This window comes from Antechinus flavipes, chromosome 6 (assembly GCF_016432865.1).
Source record: "Antechinus flavipes isolate AdamAnt ecotype Samford, QLD, Australia chromosome 6, AdamAnt_v2, whole genome shotgun sequence".
NCBI classification, from domain to species: Eukaryota; Metazoa; Chordata; class Mammalia; order Dasyuromorphia; family Dasyuridae; genus Antechinus; species Antechinus flavipes.
The window spans coordinates 157308729-157336272 of NC_067403.1; the positions used below are offsets into that span (position 1 = coordinate 157308729).

Below are 27544 nucleotides of genomic sequence, written 5' to 3' on the forward strand. Positions count from 1 at the left end.
TTGGATTGCCATATCACAGCTCACTCATATTGAACTTACAGACACCTACCCCTTCAAATCTATTTTAGAAAAACTGTTGTCTTAACTTTTACTTGCAAACAACAAGGAACTTGATTCTTTTTTTTTTTTTTTAAATTTAATTTTATTTAATAATAACTTTATATTGACAGAATCCATGCCAGGGTAATTTTTTACAACATTATCCCTTGCACTCACTTCTGTTTCAATTTTTCCCCTCCCTTCCTCCCCTAGATGGCAAGCAGTCCTATATATGTTAGATATGTTGCAGTATATCCTAGATACAATATATGTTTCCCGAACCGAACAGTTCTCTTGTTGCACAGGGAGAATTGGATTCAGAAGGTAAAAATAACTCGTGAAAAAAATAAAAAATGCAAATAGTTCATATTCGTAGGAACTTGATTCTTAACAATTATAAGAAACTGTATTTATCCCTATTGAATTTCATCTTGACCCCAATGCTGATTCCAATATCTTTTTTGTTAGCTATGCAGTTTTGGGTGATTTGAAAATGTCACAAGCATGCCATATATACTTTTACCCAAGTTTTATGATAAAGATGTCAACATAGAATCACCCCAGATCTCTTGGATATTAATTAGATCTGAGTCTAATTAATAGTAGACTTGAAGCCTCTTTCCATGCTGACACTGAGCCATTACAAGTTTTGAATCCAGTTTTATTTCTGTAATTTCTCCATAGGAATAACATAATAAGCCTTCTCAAAATTTTGCTAACATATTGGTAAACTGTATCCACAGCATTTCCCTAATCTAATAATTTAGTAGTCCTAGCAAAAGACAAAATAAGGTTAATCTGGCATGGTTGGTTGATTGTTGTCCTTTTTTGCTCAAATAGGGCCAAAATGACATTACTATATTAAAGTTGAGTTGCAGTGTGTCTGACAGTGTATGATCAGCTTGAAATGAATTCCAAAGTGCTCTACCACAGGTTAGACACAAACAGTCCCTATAAACATTTGGGGTGGTTCTCTAACTTTGCCCATTTCACATTTCTCCTGGGCTAATTCAATTTTTCTTTGCTCATAGAACACAGTACAGGGCTTGCCATACTGGGTGGTTCTGTGCCATTATCTCCCATGTCATACAATCAATTCTAAAGTTGCTAAGAAGGACCTTGGAAGTGTCCTTGTATCTCTTTTTCTGACTGCCTTGTGAGCACTTGCCATATGTGAGTTCTGCATAAAATAATCTTTTTGGCAAGCGTACGTTTGGCATTTGAATAGTGTGGCCAGCCCAACGGAGCTGTGCTCTCTGCAGTAAGTTTGAATACTTGGCAGTTTAATTTGAAAAAGAACCTCAGTATCTGGTACTTTATCCTGCCAGGTGATCCTCAGAATGTTCCTAAGACAATTCAAATGGAAGTGATTTGGTTTCCTGGCACGGTGCTGGTATTCTGTCCAGGTTTCACAGACATACACTAATGAGGTCAGCACTTTGGTTCTGTGGACCTTTAGTTTGATAGTCTAATACCTCTGCACTCCCACACCTTCCTTTGGAGCCTCCCAAACACTGAGTTAGCTCTGGCAATGAATGTGTCTCTCCTATTATCAATGTAGACATCCATGGAAAGCATACTGACAAGGTAAGAGAACTTAACCATAGCATTCAAAACTTCTCCATTTGTTATGAGTGATGGTTCCACATGAGGATGGGTGGGGGTACTGGTTGATGGAGGACCTGTGTTTTCTTGGTGTTAGACCAAAACAGATATTTTAAAATCTGGCATGACTTGTTTATGATAAGCCATACTGACCTTTTCTCATTCCCATTGCTTTAATGACTCCTTTTAGAACTTTCTTAGGAATCAAAGTCAAGTTCTCTGACCTGAAGGTTACAGACTCTATTCTCTTCCATTTTTGAATAACTGGGACAACATTCTAATTTTCCAATTCCTTTTCTAATCTTGTGTTTTCTCTAATTTTCCCTCATGATTTCTTAGATTTCACTGAATGACTCAGAAATTATATCCAGCAGTTTTCTCTCTATATGGTTAAGAGTTCTCCGGCCTTGAATTAATCAAGGGCAGCTGGTTCCTCTCCTACTATCTCTTTCAGCATGAACTCATGATTGATCTACTTCTTACACCCTTCTCTTTCCCTATTAAGTATAATTCTACACAATTAGTGTGCAGATATGTAGGTGTATGTTCAATCCTTCTTTATCTGTCTCCGACAATACTTCTTCCATATGTTTATATACTCTTCTCCCACACCCTAATTTTGATAACTAGTAAATTCCTCTCTTTTTTTATTAGAATATTCTTTTTTCTTTCCCTATCTTTTCCTTTTTTCCAAAAGCAATAAAAACAGAACAAACATACTCCGTGTTCTTAAGTTTTGTCTCCTTGAATCTCACAGTTCAAAACATTACTATCATTTGAACATCAAGATAGGAACTAGTACCATAAAATTTCATGCCTCCTTCAATGAGGCAATACTTACATTCTGTACTCAACAGCTATTATAATAGCTCAATAATAGCTCAATTATATTCCCATTTCCTGACAGGTACTTCGAAGCAGTAATTCAGAACTCCTAGCAAGTGATTTGCAAACCATGTTTCCCAACCATTCACTACTCCCTCATATCTATTCATTTCAATTCCATTCCCTCAGTGCCCCTTGCATTGTTCCCCTGAACTACATGCTCCTTAATGATCAGACTTCCCTTCGTTATAAAACTATTCTTTCTCCTATTTTTTTGCCTTCACTAAGACATGACTCCTTCGTAATCTCACTACTTCCTTGTTTCTCTTGTCATACTTTCTAGTTCTGGCTATATATTCTCTCATTTCTCCCTCTCTATCGCACCTTCTAGACCCTCCCCAAACTAACTTTGTATATTAAGCAACTTCTTTTCCTGTCCATACTTTCCAAATTTATCTATCAGCACAAATCCTTTCTACAGGATGATATTTAATTTTTTTTTTTAATTATCATGTTCGTCTGGGCAACCTGTGATTCTTAAGTTATCTTTATGTATTCTACCTTCAAGGACAACCATTTGGATTCAGACAAAATTCATGTATTCTTTTTAAAGTTATTGTCTTTATGTCTCTCTTGGAAAATTTTTTTTTTGACTCATGTTTGTGTGTGTGTGTGTGTGTGTGTGTGTGTGTGTGTATTCTACAACTGTCATTTTCTCTTTTGCTTTGTTCAGTTCTTTGGAGAGAAGTCTCTTTGTATTTTTAAAATTGTGAGTTGTATTCTTTTTTTTTTCCATTGGGGAGCCCTATTTTCCAACCTAATTTCATTCTTTATATCTTATATTTATAGTTTTATTTACCTTTTGAACTATTCTAGTATTCCTTGCTATTGTTTCATGATTTCTAAGAAGCCCATAACCAGAGAAAGAATTGTTGATGTCTGAATGTAGATTGAAGAATACTCACTTTTTCCTTTAATTTTCTTGAGGGTTTTTTGGGGATGCAGAAAGAGGGAACCTGTATTTTCTTTTACAACATGACTGTTTTGGAAATATTTTGCATGTCTACACATGTATAACCTATATTGAATTGCTTACGTTCTCAAAGGAGAAGTGTGATAGCAAGGGAGTAAGAGAAAGAATCTAAAATACAAAAAAATGTTAAAAATCTGGAGGAAAATAAAATACTAGCTAGCTAAATTAAAAAAAAAAAGTCCAGTAAATTCTTTTTGATTGAGTATTTGGGGTCTTTTTTTACTTATAATATGATTTTTTTTTTTTTTTTTTTTTACTAATCTTTGGTCATTCTTTGATCTTTTTACTTCCTTCTGTCTTTAGGAGCCTGTCTGTTGGTTTATCTGCTTGTGGCCTAGTTGTATTACCAGGAATTCTCCCCTACATTCTTCACTTTTCAGCTTTTCTCTCCAATTCTCTTTCTTTTGTTTTGGTTTCTCTTCTTGTTATTGGTTTCTCTCTTGTGTGGTGCAGTAGAAGGTCCTTCTCCTTTTCCTCAGTTAGGGTGTCTTCAACCACTTGGGTAGAGTATTGAGGCCCTGATGAACAAACTGAGGTAAATTTTATCACACAATTAGTCTCTGAGGTCAGATTTGAACTCAGGAAGAAGAATCTGATCGAGATTCTAAGTACAGTTTTCTGGTGTTGTTTCAGGTTGTTTTTTTTTTTTTGTTTTTTTTTACCTTGTGTGGAATTTTGGTCATCTCATTCTGTAGTTTTAGCCTTAGCTTTTATGTATCTGGAACACAATTCCTTATTCTGGCTTTGAATTGAGAGAAATTCTTGAAAACAACTACTTTTTCCTGATCATGGGATCTATTTAATTATTTTAAAATCACTACCTAAAATATTAGCCATCTCTAATCTAATCCTTCTAAATGAGGAAGCTAAGGCCCAGAAAGACTAATTTGTCACTACATGTCAGGCAGGCCCAAAACCTAAATTTTGATTTCTAGTTCTCAGGTTTTTCTGCCCTGCTATAGAGACATCCATTTCATAGAAGTTGGATTCACCTAAATAACTGAACTCAATCCATTATCATTACTTTCTACATTTAAGAAACTTCCTTTAGAAATTTATTTCAGGTCATCCTTAAATTTCTGGCTGATCCTAGTCAGATTTGCCTATTTTTTGAGGAAGACTTGAACAACAATAATATATAAATGTAGCAGTGAGAATTAACAACTATTAGAATCTGTATAAACAACATACTTTTCCTACATTTCATTATCATGCTTCTAGTTTAATCTCACTTTTTTTTCATTTTTCCTGACAGGGATTTGATAAACAAGTGGATGTGTCATATATTGCCAAATATTACAACATGAGCAAAAGCAAAGTAGACAACCAGTTCTACAGTGTAGAAGTGGGAGATTCAACATTCACAGTTCTCAAACGCTACCAGAATCTAAAGCCTATTGGCTCTGGGGCTCAGGGAATCGTTTGGTAAGTTGAATGAGTTTCATCTTGTAGTTTTACCATATCTTCTCCTTGTTGTTGCTAACAAACAAAAGCAAAAACACAAACCTCATCGGAGGGGAAAAGAAATACATTCTGTTGAAGAAAGTTTATTACCTCAATAAACATGAGTTTGCTAGTTAATTTTGGAGCCATACAAGAGAAAAACTATTGCCAATAATTCTTGGGTTCTGATGTTTCAATATTTGTGTTGCAAAAAAATTTTTTAGCAAGGAGGTTAGTGATGTTATAAGTACTAAAAAAGACCCCTTTGAAACATTTATGAGAGTTTTAAATTCCACCAAAAAAAAAAAAAACCCAAAGAAATATTAGTACCTCTTTGTAATAAGTGAAACTTATCATTAGATCTGTGAAAATTTCTAAAATGGGAACTGAACTTGCTTTGAGCTCAAAATTCACTTTTGCTTTTGTGACATTGAGCAAGTTAATCTTTTAAAATTTCAGTTTCCTTTCAGAGTGAAAGAATAAGAGTAGATGAACCTTAAGATGAACCTCCCAGCCCTGAATTTCTACATCCCTATGTGACTGTGGAAGGCAGAATTGGAAAGATTGCAAGCTGATTCAAAATGTTGAAGAATTATGGAATCTCAAAATCCATGAAAATCTGAATCCTCATCTGGTTTACTGGTTCTCAAACATTTTGGACTCATAATCCCATTATACTGTTTAAAATTATTGAGTAAAACACCCTCTCCCTCCAAGAATTATGGATTATATATACCTAGTTGCATTTGCCATTTTAGAAATCAAAGAACCTTGATATAGTTATGGAAATAATTTTGATCTTTTGTATCCTTAATATGGGTCTTAGGATGCATTAGTGGTCCCAGACCACAGTTTGAGAACCTTTTATCCAGTTCAACCTGTATCTTTTCCACCTAATATCAGTTCTATAATGAACACACATTTTTATCATTTTTGAGTAGTTTCAGTTATATCCAAATCTTTTATGATCCTATTTGGGGTTTTCTTGGCAAAAATTCTGGAGTGGTTTGCCATTTCCTTCTCTAAATCATTTTATAGGTGAGGAAACTGAGGCAGAGTTAAGTTAAGTTTCAGGGTAACCCATCTAGTTAGTGTCTGAGGCTGTATTTGAACTTGCGTCTTCTTGACTCCAGACCTAGTAGTATATCCATTGCACTGCTTAATTGGCCTGAACATACATAGTGAATAGCACAGAAATCCATTTATTAATTCAGAGGAAGAGCAATGTTACTCAGATAATCTAGGAGAGAGTTCTAGCTCTCACTCAGGGGGAAACTCCTCCAGGTCTCTCAAGTAGCAATCTGGGGATAAGGACATGATATAGACTACCAGCCTTTTTCATGTCTTCCCAGAATCTTCCTTCAACTACCTGAAGTGGATTGGTCTCTTCCATTTTCCCCCTTGAAGGTGGAAGTAGAAGCACTTATTCAGAAACTGGATGAGAATTAAAACTTTTGCTTTTCTTCCAATCCTCAAGAAGGACAGGACTCTTATCTACAGTACTAAGCATAGAGTCTTAGACCAGTGGGCTTTGAATAGTGGAATCTGGACAACCTAGATTTAAATCCCACCTCAGTCATATCCTGATAGCTTCTTTGTGTCCTCAGAAAACCTCTGATTGAACTTTGCGAAACCAATGCATTGCTAGAGGGAGTTTCCTCACCCGGGAATTCTGTACACTGATGCAATCACAGATTCATACCATACAATAAAATAAAACAAAAAATGACCGACTCCAGAAGCTCCATTTTAAAGGTTCAGCTACTCTTTTTTTAAAGAGTCCTTTCATTCAACATGTGATTTCTAAAAGTTCATTTAAAAAACAAAACAAAACAAACACCTTTGTTTTCATATATATTTCTTTGTGGCAAGAACACAAAATGGAAAAACATTTTCCAAAAGAGATAATAATTGCCAATTATATTCAATTCAAGTGTTGAACATATTTGTGTACAATGCACAGTATTGTTCTTTGTTCCAAGTGAAGATAGTAATTTCATTTCTGAGACTTCCCAACTTCTCATTGTTTTACTAAGTAAACTAACTTAAAATTTTCTCAGTACTTCGAGCTCTTGCCAAATGACCTTTCTTTCATAAGAATCCTACTCTTTTACCAATAAATGAATCTATGATCACAGAAATAGGGCAAACAACTATATGATGCCTTAGTTTTCTAATTCAGTGATATAGAAACAAATACTTCACTATATATAGTCTTCATTTCCAGTTGTGAAATTCTTGTGTAGTCAGTAAGATGATCAAGTAGTAAGTGATTAACAACTTAGTGAACCAATCATTTTATGAAGTTCCCAATCACCAAGAAAAAGCCTGCCCAACATTTTCCTTTTTACAACTCATAAAATTAATATGTAATGCATTTATGATTTCATCAGTTTAGATATTTCCTTCCACTGAGGCAAATTACAACTATAGCATTCCTTCTGATTTTGTATTATTCATGTCCATCTGAAAGAATGATGACTCTTGTTTGGTTCTCATTATCATGGTTGTCATCTCAAGTTTACCATTGTACCATTTAGGTTTGTCATCTATTGTTGTGATTGTGATCTCTCCTTTTTCCAATCAGACATTTCACCACTTTTAGTTTATGTTGTAACCTGCTCACCCACAGTGATGAGGTATCTTTCCATTTCTCCTTTGGTTATTTGGAATTTTAATTCCTCTGGGATCATAATGTTCAATTATTCAAAATAATTTAATTTAAAATAGAACAATATTGGTGTAAAAATAGATTTCTATGGTAGTGAGAATTTTGAGATCTCAGATGTGAGCTAGCCTACTTTCTTTCTCCTATTAAATTCCAAGACAAGGTCATAAACTGATTATAATATACTATAACATAGGAAGATCCTAAGGAAACTAAAAGGAAGGAAAAGAACAGCAGAGGAAGAGAGGAACAGCATGAAATTCTCTATTGTCTTTTCTCATTTATTATTTCAGTGCCATTCTAGGGACCAGCTCCTACTTTCTTCTATGATAAACTTAGTTGGAGACATATAACATCTTACTTTGGAATCATTTATTACCAAGCTCAGACTACTCTTTAATTGTAAACCAAGTTGGAAATGGTATTGTGTCAACTAAGAAGTCAATAAGTTTTTTTTCTTCTTTCTCTGAAATTTATTTTTTTTTTTTGGCATTTACAAGTAATTTTATCTTGGGAGGTAACAAATCAGATAAAAGACATATAATAATATGTTTCTATCACTAACTCAAATTCCAAGAACAAGAATTCTCAAAAACATGAAATAAAGTTTGGTGACTAACACATATAAACTTTATTTTAACCACGAAGAATTTCAGATCAAGTTATTAAATACTTTAATTTCTAGTAAGAAATAAATGATAAGGCAAAATGGTCATTTTAAAGTAGAGACAGTAAGTTTGATGTTGGTTAAAAGCTTCTCTAGTGTCTATAATGTGTAAAAACATTGTTGTCAAAAACACATAAAATAAAGGTTGAATTAATTATGATTAAATAGAAATTCATTCAATAAAATTCACTCCTAAAATTAGTTCATTGGATTCTTCCCATATTAAGTTGGAAAAAATTCTGTTTTGCCCCCCATAAGACCCCATAAGACAGCTATTTATATTATCAGAAATGTATGAAAAATCAGCTCTTCTGTACATGCCCTAAAGAATAGTCTACATGAACAAAAACAATCCTATGCAGTCCAGAACTTGGCAGTATTGTAGCTATGTTGGTACAACAAAATAACATTTAACGAATACAGTCTCTCTTTATCCTTTCCACAATGTAGAGAATTAGATACTTTTATTATCCCCATTTTATAGATGAGATAAAAAATGAGCAAAACAGAAGTTAAGTGCTTGGCCTTTACTTATGTCTGAGTGAACCCATGAAAAATGATCATACTGAAAAAAGAAAGGAACTTGAAAATGTGCCCATATATTGTAACCCTAAAAAAGGTAGCCTAGTAGCCAGGAAAAAAACCAAACAAACATTGGATTTGGAATCAGAGAGAGAGTACTAGGATTTCAGTGCATATCCTCTCACTAGTGTAGTTTGGATGATTCAATTTTTCAGAGCTTTAATGTATTCATTTGTAAAATAGGAGTGAAAGATGAGTATGTGTGTGTTTGTGTAAGTGTATGTATGTGTATGCGTACTTGCATGCATTGTGTAATAATGTACCTTCTTATGGTCCCTTTTGTCTCTAAATATATGATCCTTTGACTAAGAAATGGGAGTATGGGGAGTAGGGAAGAAAGGAAGACAAATGGCAGTTCTTGCCAAGTAAGAATTCTGCTGAATTTTCCCAAACCCACTTTTTAAATAACTTTTTAAAAGCATATGAAATCATATTTTGAATAGGATAAGAAATCAAGTCACAGTAAGTAATTTTCTAGCTGATGTCAGCCTAGGAGAAGGTGGGGTCATCCAAAAGTATGGTGAAACATCGATGCAGCAGTAGGAGCAGTGATGGAAACCAGCAGCAATGATATACTCAGGGATAGTAAAGGGATGAAACAGCTGAAAGAGATTCCAGGAGATTTTTGTGTTAGCACTGAGCATAGCCCAACACTATGATAAAGGTCAAAGTCAAGAAATAGGTTGGAAATATGAATAATCAACAGCAAAAAAAGAAGCTGATCATAAAGATCTTTTGGGGTAACACAAACTGAGAAGATAATGATTTGAAAATATCTATAGGCAAAAGCTCTAAAGAAAATGTAAATTTGACATAATTCCAAAAAGAACTATGGGAAGAGTGAAAGAAAAAAAATTTAAAAAAAATCTTGTTCCCCCAAGTGAAAATAATCAGATACATATGGCCAGTTTTATCCACGTTGTGTGCCAGTTACTATATTAAAAATAACATTGGAAGACTTAGATACATTATTCCTATTGCCTCTTCCTCATATATCCAAGACAGCTGTACATAATCCTGCCCCTATCTTGGGAACCAAGCCCACTTTAACATAAAGTTCAAATTCAAGAAAAAGTTTGAAAAAAATGAGCAAACAAGAACAATAAAAGGACCTGAACCTAAAAATTTATTATGGTGATAGAGAAGATAAATATACAAATAAAGAAGAGGATAACATATGTCAAAAAAGATACAAACAAAGGCTCAAAGGAAAAAAAATGTGAATATGACACAAACCTGATAAGAATTCCCTAAAGAGCTTAAAAAAAGATTTTTTTGATGCTCTAAATCACTATTGATCAGGGAAATGCAAATTAAGACAAATCTGAGTTACCACTACACACCTCTCAGATTGGCTAAGATGACAGGAAAAGATAATGATAAATAAATTGGAGGGGATGGGGGAAACTGGGATACTGGTGTATTGTTGGTGGAGTTGTGAAATGATGCAACCGTTCTGGAGAGAAATTTGAAACTATGCTCAAAGGACCATCATCTGTGCAAATTTTTTGATCCAGCAGTGTCTCTATTGACCTTGTATCCCAGAGAGATCATAAAGGAGGGAAAGAGACCCACATATGCAAAAATGTTTGTGGCAACCCTTTTTTGTACTGGCAAGAAACTAGAAATTGAATGGATGCCCATCAGAGAATTGCTGAATGAGTTATGGTATATGAATGTTCCAGAATATTATTGTTCTGTAAGAAACAATCAGCAGGATGATTTCAGAAAGGCTTACATGAACTGATGCTGAGTGAAATGAGCAGAATCAGGAAATCATTTTTCACAGCAACAAGATTATATGATGATCAATTCTGATGAACATGGTTCTTTTCTTTCTTTCTTTCTTTTTTTTTTTTAAATAACTTTTTATTGATAGAACCCATGCCGGAGTAATTTTTTACAGCATTATCCCTTGCATTCACTTCTGTTCCGATTTTTCCCCTCCCTCCCTCCACCCCCTCTCCTAGATGGCAAGCAGTCCTTTACATGTTGAATAGGTTACAGTATATCCTAGATACAATATATGTGTGCAGAACTGAACAGTTTTCTTGTTGCACAGGGAGAATTGAATTCAGAAAGTAAAAATAACCCGGGAAGAAAAACAAAAATGCAAGCAGTTTATATTCATTTCCCAGTGTTCTTCCTTTGGGTGTAGCTGCTTCTGTCCATCTTTGATCAATTAAAGCTCTCTTTATCGAAGAAATCTACTTCCATCAGAATACATCCTCAAACAGTATCATTGTTGAGGTATATAATGATCTCCTGGTTCTGCTTGTTTCACTTAGCATCAGTTCAACAGGGTTCTTTTCAACAATGAGATGATTCAGGCTAATTCCAATGGTCTTTTGATGGAGAGAGCCATCTACACTGAGAGAAAGGACTGTAGGGACTGAGTGTGGATCACAACATAGTATTTTCACTTTTTTGTTGTTTTCTTGTATTTTGTTTTCTTTCTTATTTTTTTCCTTTTTGATCTGATTTTTCTTTTGCAGCATCATAATTGTAGAAATATGTATAGAAGAATCACACATGTTTAAGATATATTGGATTACTTGCTGTCTAAGAGAGGAAATTTTGCAAGGGTGAATGTTGAAAATTATGCATATGTTCTGAAAATAAAAAGCTTTAATAATAAGAAAAGATTTTCAAAATAATATAAGAAAAATTAGGAAAAAAAATGAGAATGATGGAAGAAAATTATGAAAAGACATTAACAGCTTATAAAAGAGGCATGTAAATTATTGAAGAAAATAACATCTTAAAAATGGAATTTGACTATTCTTCTTTTAAGATCATTAAGATATAACCAATCCTCGGTACTCTGTTCTTATTTGTTAGTGATGCAGTTTGAAATCATAGGAAACCAGCAGATTCTAATGGAAAGAATTTCCTTCACTAAAATTTCAGGTACAAAATTTCACTGATGACAATAACTGTTTAAAAACAAGAATTGGCTAAATGGAAATAGTGGTACAAAAGCTCATTGAAGAAAATAATTCCTTAAAAATTAGAATTGAGCAAGTAGAAGCTAATGTCTCCATGAGACATCAAGAAACAATAAAACAATGGGAGAAAAAGAGAATAAAATGTGAAATATTTCTCATCAGAAAAACAGCTAATCTGGAAAATAAAAGTCGAGGAGAGATAATTTAAGAATTTCTCGACTCTCTGAAAGCCAAGATAAAAAAAAAAAAAAAAAAAAAAAGAGAGAGAGAGATTGTACCCATTACATTTCAAGAAAGCATAAAAAAACTGTCAAAATTATTTTTTCATTTTTAAAATATTTTGTTGTATTATTACTTGATCATCTGTAACTTCACTGGTTTCCCTTTGTCCAATTCTAATTTTCAAAGAGTCATTTACTTAGGACTCTTGATCTTCTTTTCTAGTTGGTTGTTTTTCTACTGATAATATTCTTGGTTTTCTTGAATTGATCTTTTTTCTTTTTTAGTTTTTCCTCAGTCTTTCATTTAATTTTTAAAGTTTTTTTTTTTTTTTAGTTTTTCCATGAATTTTTTTGGGGTAGGAAACCATTTAACATTACTCTTTGAGGCAGGAGAGGCTTTTTCTTTACTATAGTACTTTTGAAGATGAATCCTGGTCTTCCTATTCCCATTGTAACTTTCTGTACTGGGTTTTCTTTCTCTTTTGCCTGCTCATTTTTTTTTTAAATAAGAATTTAATTGTTTATGTAATCACCTCTAGACCTGGCATGGGGAAGAGAGAACCTTTGGTTCAAGTCTTTCTTCAGTTCTATCCTCTGGCCTGGCACCCCAAACCAAGAATTCCATTGTCTTTTAAATATTCCTGCCAGCAGCTTCCCTGCCCCCTACTGCTTCTGTACTCACTGTGCCTAAGCTGGTTCTTTCTCGCCTGTGCCATGTCTCAGCAGCACAGATGGCGTTTCTTGTTAGCAGAGGTTCCCTTAATCTTCTCAGACACAGACCCCTGATTCCCCACATTTTTTGACAGATGAAAGTTCCTCTGCTTTGGGAATGTGGCTATGTTCAAACCCAGCTACCCCTAAAGCCTTTGCTTTAGGGACAATTGATTGTTGTAGACTTATTTTGTAACCTGAAATTTTAGTTAAGCAAATTCTTTCCATTAGCATCTGCTGATTCCCTATGATTTCAAACTATATCATTAGCAAATAAGAACAGAATACTAGGACTGGTTATATCTTAATGATCTTAAAAGAAGAACAGCTAAAAGAGAAAAAGGAGTTCACTGTTAATAAGGGGAAATAGAAGGCATGGGGAGAAGGAAGGGAGAAGGATGGGAAAAATTATTTTATGTAATTTAGGTTGTATTTATTATGATTTTAATATGTTGATCAAGACTTAATTTATGATGATCTTTATTTCCAAATTTAAATAACTGGTTTAGATATTTAAGAATAAGAATCAGTTCTAATTGATAAGTGGTTAAGGATATAAATATGTAGTTTTTGGGGAAAGAAATACAAATTGTCAATAACTACATGAAGATATTACTTCTAATCACTAATCATTCACATCCGTTGGATTGTCAAAGTTGACAAAAACGGAAAAGGACACCTTTGGAAGGGACTTTGAGAAAACAGGCACATTAAGCACAGTTGATGAAACTGTGATTCATGAAAACAGTTTTGAACTATGCCTCCAAAGTTACTAAACTTTGTATATTCTCTGACCAAGCAATAGCACTATATAGTCTAACATCAAAGAGAACAAAGAGAGAACAAAAGCATCCATAAGTACAAAAATATTTATGTGAATTTTTGTGAGTGTTGACAACTGGAAAACTAAGGGAGTTCTCATAAATTTGGGAATATATAAATATTAAGGAATACTATTGGGCTATTAAAAATGAAGGGGATGGTTTTAAAGAAATCTGGGAAGATTCTTACGAAGTGATATAGAATCAGGAAAACAATTTTTATGATTATAGCAATATTGTAAAGAAAAAAGACTTACAAAGATTCAAGAACTCAAATCAATGCAATGGTCTAACCACAATTTCAGAAATCAATAATGAAGTATGTTTGCCATCTCCTAACAGAAAAAAAATGATAGAGTAAATATGCAGAATAAAAGATATATTCTTAGATATGACCAACATGGAAATAGCTTTTGCTTGATTATGTCTGTTTGTTGGAAACAAATTTAGTTTTCTTTTTTCTTACCATTAGGAAGAGGGGAAAGAAATTTTTGTCAATAAAATAGAACACAATTGGAATGATAATATTGTTGGCTAGTTTTATCAGAAATTTTTGACAGAGGATATTATATTCTAGGCAGCATATTGGTTTAGAGTTTATCAAACATTGGCTCATTTGACTACTCTTTCACTTTTCCATTTTTTAATCACTACCAAATGGTTTATATGATTACTGAGTTTTTGCTTATTTTAAGACTTTGAAAAGACTTCATTTCTAACTTTTTTCATTATTTCCCTTTTTAGTTTAGATTTTTGGTTCCTTAAAATAATAATAATTTTTTTCTAGTTCTCTAATTAATCCTTCTGGCAGTTTCATTGGCATAACACATTACAAATGAATTTCAAAGAATCATCGTTTTTATTATATTTTCACAATAAAGCCATAAACATTGGCTATTCCTTTTGAAAACTGTTATTATTTCTTAAAGAAGTGTTTATAATTCTATTTATCCAGAATATTTTGTATTTTGCTACATTGAGATATTTTTTATGGATTTACTGGTTATTTTGTATTGTACTTCCCTTTGTGTTACTGCCTCCTGATTTGTTTTAATGTTTTAATTTAGAAATGTTGATTTTTGTGGGTTTGTGCAACTTTATTGAAGTTATTAACTGTCTCAGTTTCTTTCCTGCTTTGTTAAGCTTTTCTAAGTAAACCATCTTATCATTAGCAAATAGGGACAGTTTTCTCAGGGATCTTAAATACTATGGAGTCCAACTCTGTCATTCTATAGATGATAAAACTGAGGCAAATGCACAGTAGGATTGTGACTTGTTTAAGGTAACATCTGTCTGAGGAAGGATTAAAAATCAGGTCTTCCTGACTTTGTCTAGCACCCTGTCTAGCACCATACTGTTTCTCATCCTTTATTTCTTTCATTTGTCTTTCTTATCCTATTGTTGTTGCTATCATTTTTATGAATAGGGCAGATAATGGGGAGACAGGGAAGGATATATCTTGATTCACTTCTCTATTTATTGGGGAAGTTTCTAGTGTTTTCCCATTATGTAAAATTCTAGATTTTGAGTTTAGGTAAATTTTTTAAAAAGTTGCCTATATATCTATATTTTTCAGATTTTTTTTCAAAAATGTTTATTTTACTTTTTCCAAATTTATTCATATACTTAGGTGGTTTTAAATACTTTCTTTTTATGTTAATTATCGTGTTGAATTTTTAAACTTTGAACTATTCTTATATTCTTGATCATAGTAAATCTGCAAAAGTACAACATCTAGACACAAAATAGTAAGATATTTTAATATTTCTTTCTTAGAGCTGAAAAATAAACAAAAGGAAAAATAGAGACTTGAACAAACTCTTGAAAAATTTAGAGCACAAAGATTAATTGCATCTTCTAAATGTGACTACTAAAGAATATACATACTTAACAACCACCTGGCATTGTTAAAAATATGCATGTCTATACACATCCACACCATGCATTTGAGCACAGAAAAATTACTAATTAATGTTTAATAGTATGAGTGCTAAATCACATCTTTTATAGACCATAACACAATAAAATAATAATCAGTGCAAGGAAACACTATCAGAAGACAGAGAACTAAATGGAGATTTAGTAATAAGTCAACAAGTATTTTTTAAGCACTTATGTGCTATGCTCTGTGCTAAGTGCTAAAGATGTAAAGAAATACAAAAAATAAAAATAGCCTTTCCTCTCAATGAGCTCATAGTCTTTTGAGGGAGACAACAGATAAACAAGCATGTAGAAATAGGTTATAGATGGGATTAATAGGAGATATTTTTTAATATGTCTATTTGATACTCTCTTTTAAAAAAATTATTTTCAATGCACATTGCTTTATGAATCACGTAGGGAGAGAAAAATCAGAGTAAAGGGGAAAAACTGTGGAAGAGATTAAAAAAAAAAAGAAATGAACATACCATGTGTTGATTTACATTCAGTCTCCTTAATTCTTTTTCTGGATGCAGATGACATTTTCTGTTCAAAGCCTATTGGGATTGCTTTGGATCACTGAACCACTGAGAAGAACAAAGTTTTTCACAGTAGATCATTACACATTCTTGCTGTTATTGTGTAAAATATATTATTGATTCTGCTTGTTTCACTCAGGATCAGTTTGTGTAAATCTTTCCAGGCCTTTCTAAAATCAGCTTGTTTGTTCATTATTTTTAATAGAACAATAATATTCCATTATCTTCATATATGACAGCTTATTCAGCCATTCCCCAATTGATGGGTATTTAATCATTTTCCAAATCTGTTACCACAAAAAGAACCACTACAAACATTTTTGTACATGTGGGTCGTTTTCCCTCCTTTATGATTTCCTTGGGAATTGGGAGATATTCTTTTAGAGAAAGTGCTTTGATTAAGGAGGACCATAAAAAGTTTTTTTGCAAGTGGTGGGGGTTCAGCTGACATTTGTAGGAAGTCAAGGAATCCAGAAAGTGAAGATGAGGATGAAGTCTTATGCATGGGAGACATGCAGGGAAAATGTCAGGAGTTGGGAAATGAAATTAGTATGTGCATAATAGCAAGAAGGCCTGTGTCACTGGATTGAAGTTTATATGAAGGGGAATAAGGTATAAGATGCCTGGAAAGAAAGGAAGAGACCTAATTATGAAGGGCTTTAAAAGCCAAACAGAATTTTACATTTGATTTTGCAAGTAATAAGATCCCACTGGGGTCTACTGAAAGGGTATGTTTTGTGTCTGTGTGAATGAAATTTCAAAGAGTGGGTCAAAGAAAAATTTTACAAATAATCATAACAATAAAACAGCATCCTTAGAGGAAAAATTGTTTCCCTTATTAATGGCCTCAGTATAATATTTTTGGTGCAACCAGGTGGCACGGTGGATAGAGTACTGGACCTGGAATCATAAAGACTCATTTAGCCTTAGACATTTACTAACTCTGTGATCTTGGACAAATTACTTAATTCTGCCTGCTTAATTTCCCATCCCAGTATCTCTGTCATGAAGAGTTGGATATGACTGGAAAACAATTGAACAACATTCAATTTTTAAAAAGAGAAAAACAGCAAATAAAGCCAAAATAGGCATAAAAGGAGAAAATTTTGAATTGAGAAAGAAATAAACTGTAATTGAATATATACAGTATGAATGTTTTTCTTCATGCATATCCCTTTACTAGTGCAAATATTTCTTGCAAATTTTTCTGGATTATGTTTTCTATGTCTTCTTAGGGATAATACATTGAAGTCTACTCATTCACCTTATGTATTATTTAATAGCAGAATTTCTACAATTTCCTTTGTCATTAATTTTGCATTTTGTGTTTTGCTTGTGATCGCTGCAGTGCTGCGTATGATGCTGTCCTTGACAGAAATGTGGCCATTAAGAAGCTCAGCAGACCATTTCAGAACCAAACACATGCAAAACGAGCTTACAGGGAGCTAGTCCTCATGAAGTGTGTGAATCATAAAAATGTGAGTGTTTTTTTTTTTTTTTTTTTTGCTTTTTGGGTTGGAAAATTTGTTTATTAAATAAGAGGAAAATTACATACCCTACTATGAAAAATTATCTTACTCTATGGCTCCCATAATTTAAGATCACTTTTGCTATTATGTATATTTAGTTTGCCCTCATGTTTGTTTTTTGTATCACAGTTCTTTAAAAACTATGTGGTATTGAATGATTAATCCCAAAGATATTCCCTTTGAATAAAATTAGCCTTCTTTGATTACTTTGTCCTATTTGACCCATATAACCAACAAAACTTCAAAGTCATGGAGTATTTATTTTTAATAGCTGTTTTATCAACAGAAACTATGACATTTCTTTATCAGTTCTAGCCCCATCTGCTGGTTTCTTATTTTTTTTTTATGTATACCTTCTGTTTTAGAGTGTTTTTTGTAATACAATAATATACTACATAATACTGTATACTACACATCCATTACTTTACATAGCTTTTGTAATTTTTGAAAAAAACTTTTCATCTTATGCAATTCACAGTAATAGGTGGTATAAGAAAATGGTACTCAATTTTTTTTTTTGCTTTAATATGATAATTATTAGTTTGGTGATGACATTACTAGAATTTTGGGGTGCGGATTCTTCTTATGAGGTAATTATTTTACTCTTCAGTCTTGAAATATCTGAGCAATTTTCATTTATGATTTCTTGCAATATAGTGATCACATTTTTTGATTGATTTAAACAATTTTTTTCATTGATTGTTGATTTTATTGAAGTTCCCTCATTCTTAAATTTTTCCTTCTTAACTTGTTTTGTAGTTTTTTAGGAAAAAAATCAGCTATTTTGTATTTTCTTCCATTTTTCAATCTTTTAATTTTAATTCAAACACAGAATGTTCTATTCTTTTTGAGATGAGTTTTCTTTCCATGTAGTAATTAATTTCTGCCTGGTCTGTTTTCATTTTAATGGAGTTTATTCTTGGTTAAATTTACTGCTTTCCCTTCCAAATTATTTATTCTCCTTCCAGTTCTTTACTCCAGAGTTTTCATTTAATTTTTAAAAATTTCTTTTTTTCCCCTAGGTATTCATTAAGTTCTTGTGGAAAATTCTTTGTTTCTTTTAATTTTTGCTTATAGTTTTTATGGAATTACTCATTTATTTTGGGAGAATGTCTAGATTTGCAAAAAAAATAGTTGATACTGACAATTTATTTATGTCAAAATTTTAATTCCTCAATTGGATTTTATTCCAGGACCAGAATCTATTCCCAGATTTACTTTTGGGTGGAGTAGCTTCTCCTCCTTTAACTGGCTTTGACTTTTCAGGTCAAGCTATCATTTCTAATTCCTGGGATTGAGTCTCCCTCAAGTTTTGAGGTTCAGAATGCTGACTCCTCAAAGCATTTTCTGGTTTTTCAGGAGAGACTATCTAAGAACTTAGAGCCCTTGATTTGAGAGTAGTAGTACAGTACCAGGCATTTCCTACTATTACTCCCTATGGCTTCAAGTGTGACTTTCCAAGAACCTTGGGGCTTTCTTGTAGAAGTCCTTAATTCTTGCTGCCTCCAGACACAAAGCCTTACAACTATATATATTTCCCTGGCCTATAAATCTCAACATTGGGAGGCAAACCTGAGACGGCAGCCTCTTCTATTGCTCTCAGGATTTTGGATGATCTTTTATGCTATCCTGGAGAAAATGAGGCGCTAGCGCTCTCTCTCTTTCTCTCTCTCTCTCTCTCTTTTCTCACTCCTCTCTCCCTCCCTCCCTCCCCGCCTCTCTCTGCGCCTTTCCCCTGTTCATGGGTATCCCCTCAATTTCCAGTTCTTTGCTTTGAAGAAGAAGCCATCTGCATCCAAAAAGACTTGTTGTTTGCTTGCTTTTTTCCCTTTCTTTCTCATCTTTTTTCCTTTTTGATCTGATTTTTCTTGTATAGCATGATAAATGTGGAAATATGTGTAGAACTGCACATGTTTAACAGATTAGATTACTTGTCTGGCAGATGGGGGTGGGTGTAAGGCAGGGAGAAAACCTTGGAACACAAGGTTTTATAAAGGTGACTTTTGAAAACTCTGCATGGATTTTGAAAATAAAAGGCAATTATTAAAAAGAAAAGAATGAAAAAGTTGCTATAAATGTTTTTGTACATCTAGGTCCTTTAACTTTTAAAAAAAATTTCCTTTGGGATTTATGCCTCATAGTGGTATTGTTAGATCCAAGGATATGTATCTAATTGAATTTTCTGATCTTTATTTGGTCTGATGTGAACTTCAGGCTTTTCCTGGAATAGGCATGCAGGAGCTGAGTACACTATTTTTTTGTTCAATGAGTCATTTGGTGGGAAATTCCCCCCAAATTGTATGATAACACTAAATTTTATTTTAACTACAGTTTATTTCCTTAAGTATATGTGGCATCTCTTCTTGGCTACTCCTGCAAGTGCTAGCAAGTATCTCTAATGGTGGCTCTCTCATTTTCAAGATTTTGGGGATAACATTGAGGATGCTGATTTTCTCACTGATATGTTCCACATTCATAATATATCAGCCAGATTAAATTAGATTTTAGAAAACATTTACTGAGAAGGCCATAGAAAGAATATTTGGTAGTAAACATTTCTCCAAAAATCTATGGCATGGTATCCTACAGGAAAATACAGATTCATGAGAAGAATGGACTCAAAGTGCATGGTTATGAGTCACACATGTAAATATGGAGATAATTCATAACTTTTGGTGCTCTTGGTCTAGAAAACATTTTTGAGTCAGATATGTATGTGTGTGTATTTATATATATAATATTCTCTGATTCATGGGGTCACATTCCTTAAATTACTTTTCCATATATGTTTATCAATGTATTATATACTAGGAAAAATTACTTAAAACTAAGTTACTGAAAGAACCAAAAAAGCCAAAAATAAAGAAAAAAAGTAAAGTTTGCCTCAAATTTTTAACCACATTTTGATAAATTTTTCATTTTAATTATTGAAATCAGCCAAGAAGAGAAGTAATTACCAGACATATCTTATTTACATCTCTATAACACAAACCTAACATTAGCTTTTAAGAGTAGTATCATATGAAGAGGAAAAGCATATTATTCTCTATGTAACCCTTTTAACTAGGGCACTGTGTGGTTCTTTTATAGGAAAAGCCTAGGGCAACTATATGGTACAATGGATAGAGCACCAGCCCTGGAGTTAGGAGGACTTGAGTTCAGTTATGACCTCATTCATTTAATACTTATTCATTTAACACTTACTAGCTGAGTGACCCTTGGCAAGTCATTTAACCCCAGTTCCCTGTAAGAAAATCATTTTTTTTTTTTAAAAAAGGAGAAGTGTAGTATGTTCAAAAGTCCACAAAGAACTTATTTCTGTTCTCTTATTTCTTTCACTTTATTTTTTCTTTGGTCTTCCATGGTCTTGACTCCAAGGAAGAATTTGTACCATTTGATATTTGTGCTATTACTAAGTATTTCTTCTAGGACTTAGAATGTGTGGTTGTCATATAAATAAATTTTGAATTACTTCCATTGAAGGACAGGTTAACTTCCTTTTTCAAGTAAATTCTTTTTTCCCCAAATATATATTCTGATTTTGGGATAATAGTGTGGAATGCATATAAAAAGTTTGGAACCAAAATTCTCGAATAGATTTCAAAGGCTAGTGTCTTGCTTCTTTCTTTTTCAGATTATCAGTTTATTAAATGTCTTCACACCACAGAAATCACTGGAAGAATTTCAAGATGTGTAAGTAAAAGGGAGTAATTAAATTCAAGACACAATAGAAAATAGAGGACTTAATAATAAGGAAAAGACAATGATTATCAGTTAGTAGGTGCTCTTCTTTCTAGATCATATTTTGAAGACAAAAAACATTAAGGATTTAGGTGTTTGGTTTGAATGAAAGAAAATACAATATGAGCATCGTATGATTCTACTTTGTGTGTTTGGAGGACACTTTTGATAGTCATGTTTTATTTTGGGGGAGACAAAGAACACTGAAGTAAGTAAATATCAGGAAATCAAATTCTAAACATAGTTGTCACCTGTTAAAAAAAGTGATTGATGAATTTTCTCCCAGCTCTAAGACCCACAACATTCTACATTTGGTCTTAACTAAATCACTTTATCCTGAGTTTTTTTTAATCTATAAAATGGGAGAAATTATACCTGATTTATTTATCTGAAGGAATTATTGTGATGATCAAATGAGATAATGTAGCTAAATATATTTTTGAAAGCTCTAAAGTAGTACATAAAAGTAAGGCATGATTATTATGAGGAAATAACTTTAAAAAATTAATATGTTAAGCACTAAGAAATCTGCCAAATCATTATAAAACAAATTTCTCAAAGAGATTTTTTTACTTTATAATAATCTTTGGTTTTAATATTCTACTTAGATATTTAGGAAGGATGAGGAAAAAGAAAGCAAACAATTCTAGCACATCTCTAGCTGGCATGTGTATCCCGTAGACAAGCTACCACAGATTAAAGATTTTCTGAGGTTCGGAATCACCTCATAAACCCAGCGACAACCCATCAACAAATCTAGTGTTATCAATCATCCAGAAGACAAAATTAATTTAAAATAAAGGCATTTAATGAAACAACAGAAAGAAAATCTTTTTTTCATAAACCTGGGGCATACTCTTCCCAAAATACATTCATTAATAGTGCAAGAAGGGGATACCCAAAAAACATTCATGAAAGGGCACATGTGAAGGGAAATATGGGGTCACAGTGAATTTGTTGAGACACACATCAGTAGAGAACGTAGTTGGCCAGGTCACTTGCTTGAGAGGGGAGCTAATGTTTCTGATACTATAAGATCATAGATGTCTTCTGATGATTTTCTCAAACATTTCCATTGTATTTAGTATCTTGTAGAATCACCAGTTAGTCAATAAATATTTATTAAGCACCTATTATGTGTCAGATATTATGCTAAAAAGCAAAAGACAGATCCTGATCTCAAGGAGCTCACAGTCCAATGGGCAAGACAATTATGAGCAAAATACATATATGACAAATTGGGGATAATCACCAGAGGGAAGATCTTACAATAACAATGAATCAGAAAATACCTACTTGTAGGAGGTGGGATGTGAAGACTTGAAGAAAATCTAGAAAGCCAGTAGGCAGAAATGAGGACATAATGGCAGAAGGTATATGGATAATGTGAGTTAAGGGGGAACAAGTTCTTGGTGAATGGTTTCAGTTTTTTTTTTCAGTGAAATCTGTGGCAAGATTCTTAGCTTAGAAGATGGGGGAGGGAAAAGGTAGCTGTGGGAGGCTTGAAGAAGGATGAAAATGTTTGGAAGAACTACTCTTGTTAATGGGATAGTGTGGGGGAGATGTGTCATTTCTGTTGATTCACGTACATCTAAGAATGGCTCCACTGGAACTGATATATATCTTCTCTGCTTAGCTTCTAACTTCATATGGAGTTCCCAAATGAGCTATTATTTTTTCCTTGTATTCCTATTTCAGAAATTAATATCATAATTTCCTCTTAGAAATTATTATGATACTCTTAATATAAATTTCATTCATAAAAGATTAATGGTCAAGAAATAAAAAGAGCTTTTCAAGTAATTTTGTAATACTTTTCAGTGTCCTCTGCCTTCTGTTTCTTAGCTGTGAGCTCAGAACTTTAAACTTCATAAAAAAGGGGGAAAAAAAGCAGAGGAAGGAATGAAAATAAGGCAGAGCTGACCTTTGTGCAGGTGCCAATTGGCAGCTCTGTTATTCATTATGCAATTTGGGCTCAAAGAACCCAAACCTAACATATGTAAGAAATCAAGAAGTAGGCTGAAAGAATGAGCAAACAAAAAAAGAATCCCATCATAAAAAGCCATTGTGGAAATAAGGATGCTTCCTCCAATCAAAGACTCAAAGAAAAACATAACTTGGATAGAAATCAAACCAAAATTCCTATGAGAGATGAAGCAAGATTTTTTTAAGTGTTAAAATTATTTTAGAGACCAAATAAGAAGCCTAACAGAGGTAGGGGGGAAGAAAAAGAAATGAGAACTATGAAAGAAAGTTTTGGAACAAAAATTAACAACTTGGCACAAGAAGAATAAAACCTGATTAAATGGGGGAAAAATCCCTGAAAATAAAAATGGACTAAATAGAAGCTAATGATTTCAAGAGACTAAAAAGAAAGAAAAAGAGGATCTTCACATAGTCTTTGGACTAGAAAAAAAAAGTCTTTATTGCTTTCTTCATGATAATAGAGTTTGCCTGTCCATTTGAGTGTGTGTGTGTGTGTGTGTGTGTGTGCGTGTGTGTGTAAAGTCATAGATAACAAGGAGATGAATTCAGAATTAACTAAAAGATGCTTCTGTTGATAGAACTAGGTTTGTGGTACTGGTGGTTATCACATTTTCAAAACTTAGAAATAGTTTTTAATTGTTTCATTTGCTAATTAGCAGAAATGTAAAGTTCAAATGAGCAGTGATTTCAGAGAAGATTCTATCATTTAATTTGATTGTTTATTTAAATTATATTTTAAAAATTGATGACTATCATAATCTGGTCATAACATTGAGGATTTACTCTTTAGTTACCTTGTGATGGAACTGATGGATGCAAACTTGTGTCAGGTAATTCAAATGGAATTGGATCATGAGCGCATGTCTTATCTCCTATACCAAATGTTATGTGGAATCAAGCACCTTCACTCTGCTGGGATCATCCACAGGGTAAGAACCCATAATTATTAAAGTTGAGTGAATCACCTCTGACTGACAAAGAATGGATATAATGTTTGGGAAAAGAACAAATAATAATTAAAATTTTGTTTTGTTTTTAGCATTAGTAAAGTTGTGAGTTAGCAGCATGCACTCTTTTCCATGTTTATAAAGGGAAACAAAAAATAGTGATTATATCAGAGTTTATATTTTTTTGTTCTTCATCATCTCATTGAAAGTCAATTTCTGCAGTCACTTTCAGAAGCAGCCTCTTTCTTCCCAGCTATTTGACTGACAGAGCTTATAGATGCTATGGAAATGAGGTAGTCCATTTCTCACAGAATGAAGTGAGTTGCCCTCATTTGCTCATCTTTCCACACTTGATCAGAAATAGAAGCTGTCAGGTGTAACCCTATGACTATATGGAGAAATGTAAAGGATGATGATAAATTAGATAAGATATTAACAATTTTTACTCCAGGAGGAGCTCAAATTTTTTAAAAAAAATACAGAAATAACAATGAATTTCTTTTCAGGATTGAAATATGTTCCTGAAAGCATTTTTTTTAATAAAAAGAATAAACTTTAAAAATTAGTTTTAATAACTAGTTTATTTGATTATTATTAGTTATTAGATTATCTATAATAATCATAAAACAATATGGCAGAAACTAGATATTTACTAACTTCTTACATTGTATACTAAGATAAACTCAAAAGGGTACATGATTTAAACATAAAGGGTGATAACATAAGTAAATTAGTAAGACAAGAAATAGTGCACCTGACAGCTCTTTGGAGAAGGGAAAAATTTATGGCTAAACAAGATATAGAGAGCACTACAATATGCAAAATGGATAATTTTGATTATATTAAATTAAAACATTTTTGCACAAACAAAAAAAGAATCATATATTTTATTTCATTTTCAGTTTTTCATAGTATCTTAAATCAGATGCTAGAGGTATAGGTAATCAAATCATGCAAGTGATCAACTTTCCTTGCAAATAGAGAAATAGAAGAAAATAATTTTCTGAGTATTGTTGGTCTTTTTTGCTTTCTTTGTTCCCTGTGGCAGGATTTAAAGCCCAGTAACATCGTGGTGAAGTCTGATTGCACATTGAAAATTTTGGACTTTGGACTGGCCAGGACTGCAGGCACAAGCTTCATGATGACTCCATATGTGGTGACACGATATTACAGAGCACCAGAAGTCATCTTGGGAATGGGCTACAAAGAGAATGGTAGGGATGACCTCCATGAGAAAATCAAAACATGGCAAGAAAAAGAGCTCACCTTCTAAGGAATGATAAGAAAGAGGCTTCTTTTATTTATATTTACAACTTAAAAAAAAATGAATTATTTGGCTTGCTATTTCAAAATTTCTGCTTAGGCTCATTAATTTTTTTAAAAGACTGCAGAAATGTAATCTTTTATAAATTGTCTACAAGATATCAAATAAAAAGGAAAGTCTAGATAAGAGTCTGATTATTAACAATTATAAAGGTAGTTTCTAATTATCATACATTTACCATAGTTATTGAGAAAAGACACATTGCTTTTTTGATTGTCATAGAAACAAAATACTGCATTTTTTTTTTTTAGTTCAGAATCTGAAGGAAGGGGAAAAATTTATATCCATTTTCTTTTTACCATTTCACAGATGGGTGATTCAATAAGAAATTAAAAACAGATTTCCAAAATCTTTGGCAAGAATGTCACCTTTCTTTTCCCATAAGTCAATAGAATAAATTGTTCAGCATATGGAAAGTAATTTTTAATTATTAAATCATCCTGTCAGCGAAATTAAAGACTTCAGTTGTTTAGAAAAATGCACTAAACTTTTAAAACTGAGATGGAATGTCTGTTATACTATTTATTTACCTCCAGAAGATGTATTTATTTAAATAAAAATGCCATATTTATGAAAATTATCACCTATAAAATATTTTCCAGGGTGGATTCATCAAGTAAAATTTCATTAATTGAGAAATAAGTTAATTAATTAAGCATAACTTTAATTAGGTAGTATTCTACCAAATCACTTTGACCAGATAAATTTGAAAATAAGTTAGTATATTGAAATAAGCCTATAGCTAAAAAGCTGCTGTAGTATTTATTTAGAGATAATTCTCATTTTAAAAGACAATTTTATTTTATTTTTTAGAGGCAGCAAGGTGATGCAGTGGATAGAGCAGTGAGTCTAGAGTTAGGAAGAACTGAGTTCATACTTGAACTCAGATGCTTCTTACCTGTGTGATCTTGTGCAAGTCACTTGTCTGCCTCAATTTTTTTCACTTGTAAATTGAGGATGATAATATCTACCTCCCAGAGTTGCTGTGAGGATAGAATGGGATAATTTTTGTTAAATGCATAGCACAATGACTAGCACATAGCAATCACTTAATAAATGCTAATTTCCTTTCTTTTTTTAAAAAAAGAATACTAACTGTTCAGAAAAGGACAACTACCTCTCTTATTTACTAATGAAGATATTCATGAAATTTTCATTTCACTCAGATTTTTACTATCATTTTAAAAAATGACTTTTCATTTAGTTCTGCAGACAAAGTTTTTCATAAGACTATATTAATTGTTGTCCCTATTAGAGAAAACACATTCTGGGTGGTATACAGGGAGCATTTTTGTGTATTTGTTCATAAGAGAAAAAATTGTTGAGCTGTTTGGAAAGTCTTGACAATAACAGTTACTAAAGTCAATAAGATTTGAATTCTAAGATAGTTTTTTTTACCAAAAGTAGTGGAATTCTAGGCCTTTCTTTAAGTCATAAATATAAAAAATGTGTTTATTATTTAACAAAGAAGCCAGAGATGGGATCAAGGTTAAGTGGGAGAATCTTCTCAAATTTAGCAAATAAAATTTTTAGATTAAAAGGAGACTAATTTTAAAAAGAAAGATGAGAATTGGAAGTGTAATTGAGGATTTAAATTCACCTCTTCCATTTCTTTTCTTCAGACTCATGCTGTAACATTGACATGAGGTCTTCCCACTCTTCTCTTTCCCCCTTTAGCACTTCTATGAGTTACTTAGAAATTCATATTTCATTTCACAGTTGATTGTATCAGACCTACTAAGTCCAAGCATCTGGTCCTTTACTCTCCTTGGAAACATGGAAGCTTTTAGTCAGGAGGGAGCTATTTATCCCTCTCATCTTACACATGACCCAGCCATCTTAAGCACCCATTACTTCCTCCTCTTTTCCTAAAAGAAATATTTTAGCCTTATTTTACTTTATAGGAAAAAATCCTTTGCTTCATTTTTTTGTATAATAAAAGAGAGGAAAAGCAAGGAGAATAAGTTATAGAACCTATAAAACGTGAGGGTTCCA

At 32.7% G+C, this 27544-nt stretch overlaps 1 protein-coding gene across 4 annotated transcripts in view; it reads left to right on the plus strand.

Moving 5' to 3' along the window:
- MAPK10 (mitogen-activated protein kinase 10) overlaps window positions 1-27544 on the plus strand; it is a 174204-nt gene that overhangs the window by 94406 nt on the left and 52254 nt on the right. For all 4 annotated transcript variants that reach the window (XM_051967700.1, XM_051967699.1, XM_051967698.1 and 1 more), the window contains 5 exons: window positions 4758-4927; window positions 17371-17500; window positions 21186-21244; window positions 24069-24207; window positions 25274-25439. In XM_051967700.1, coding sequence (XP_051823660.1) covers window positions 4758-4927; window positions 17371-17500; window positions 21186-21244; window positions 24069-24207; window positions 25274-25439 — 664 coding nt within the window. The remainder of the gene's footprint in view (window positions 1-4757; window positions 4928-17370; window positions 17501-21185; window positions 21245-24068; window positions 24208-25273; window positions 25440-27544) is intronic.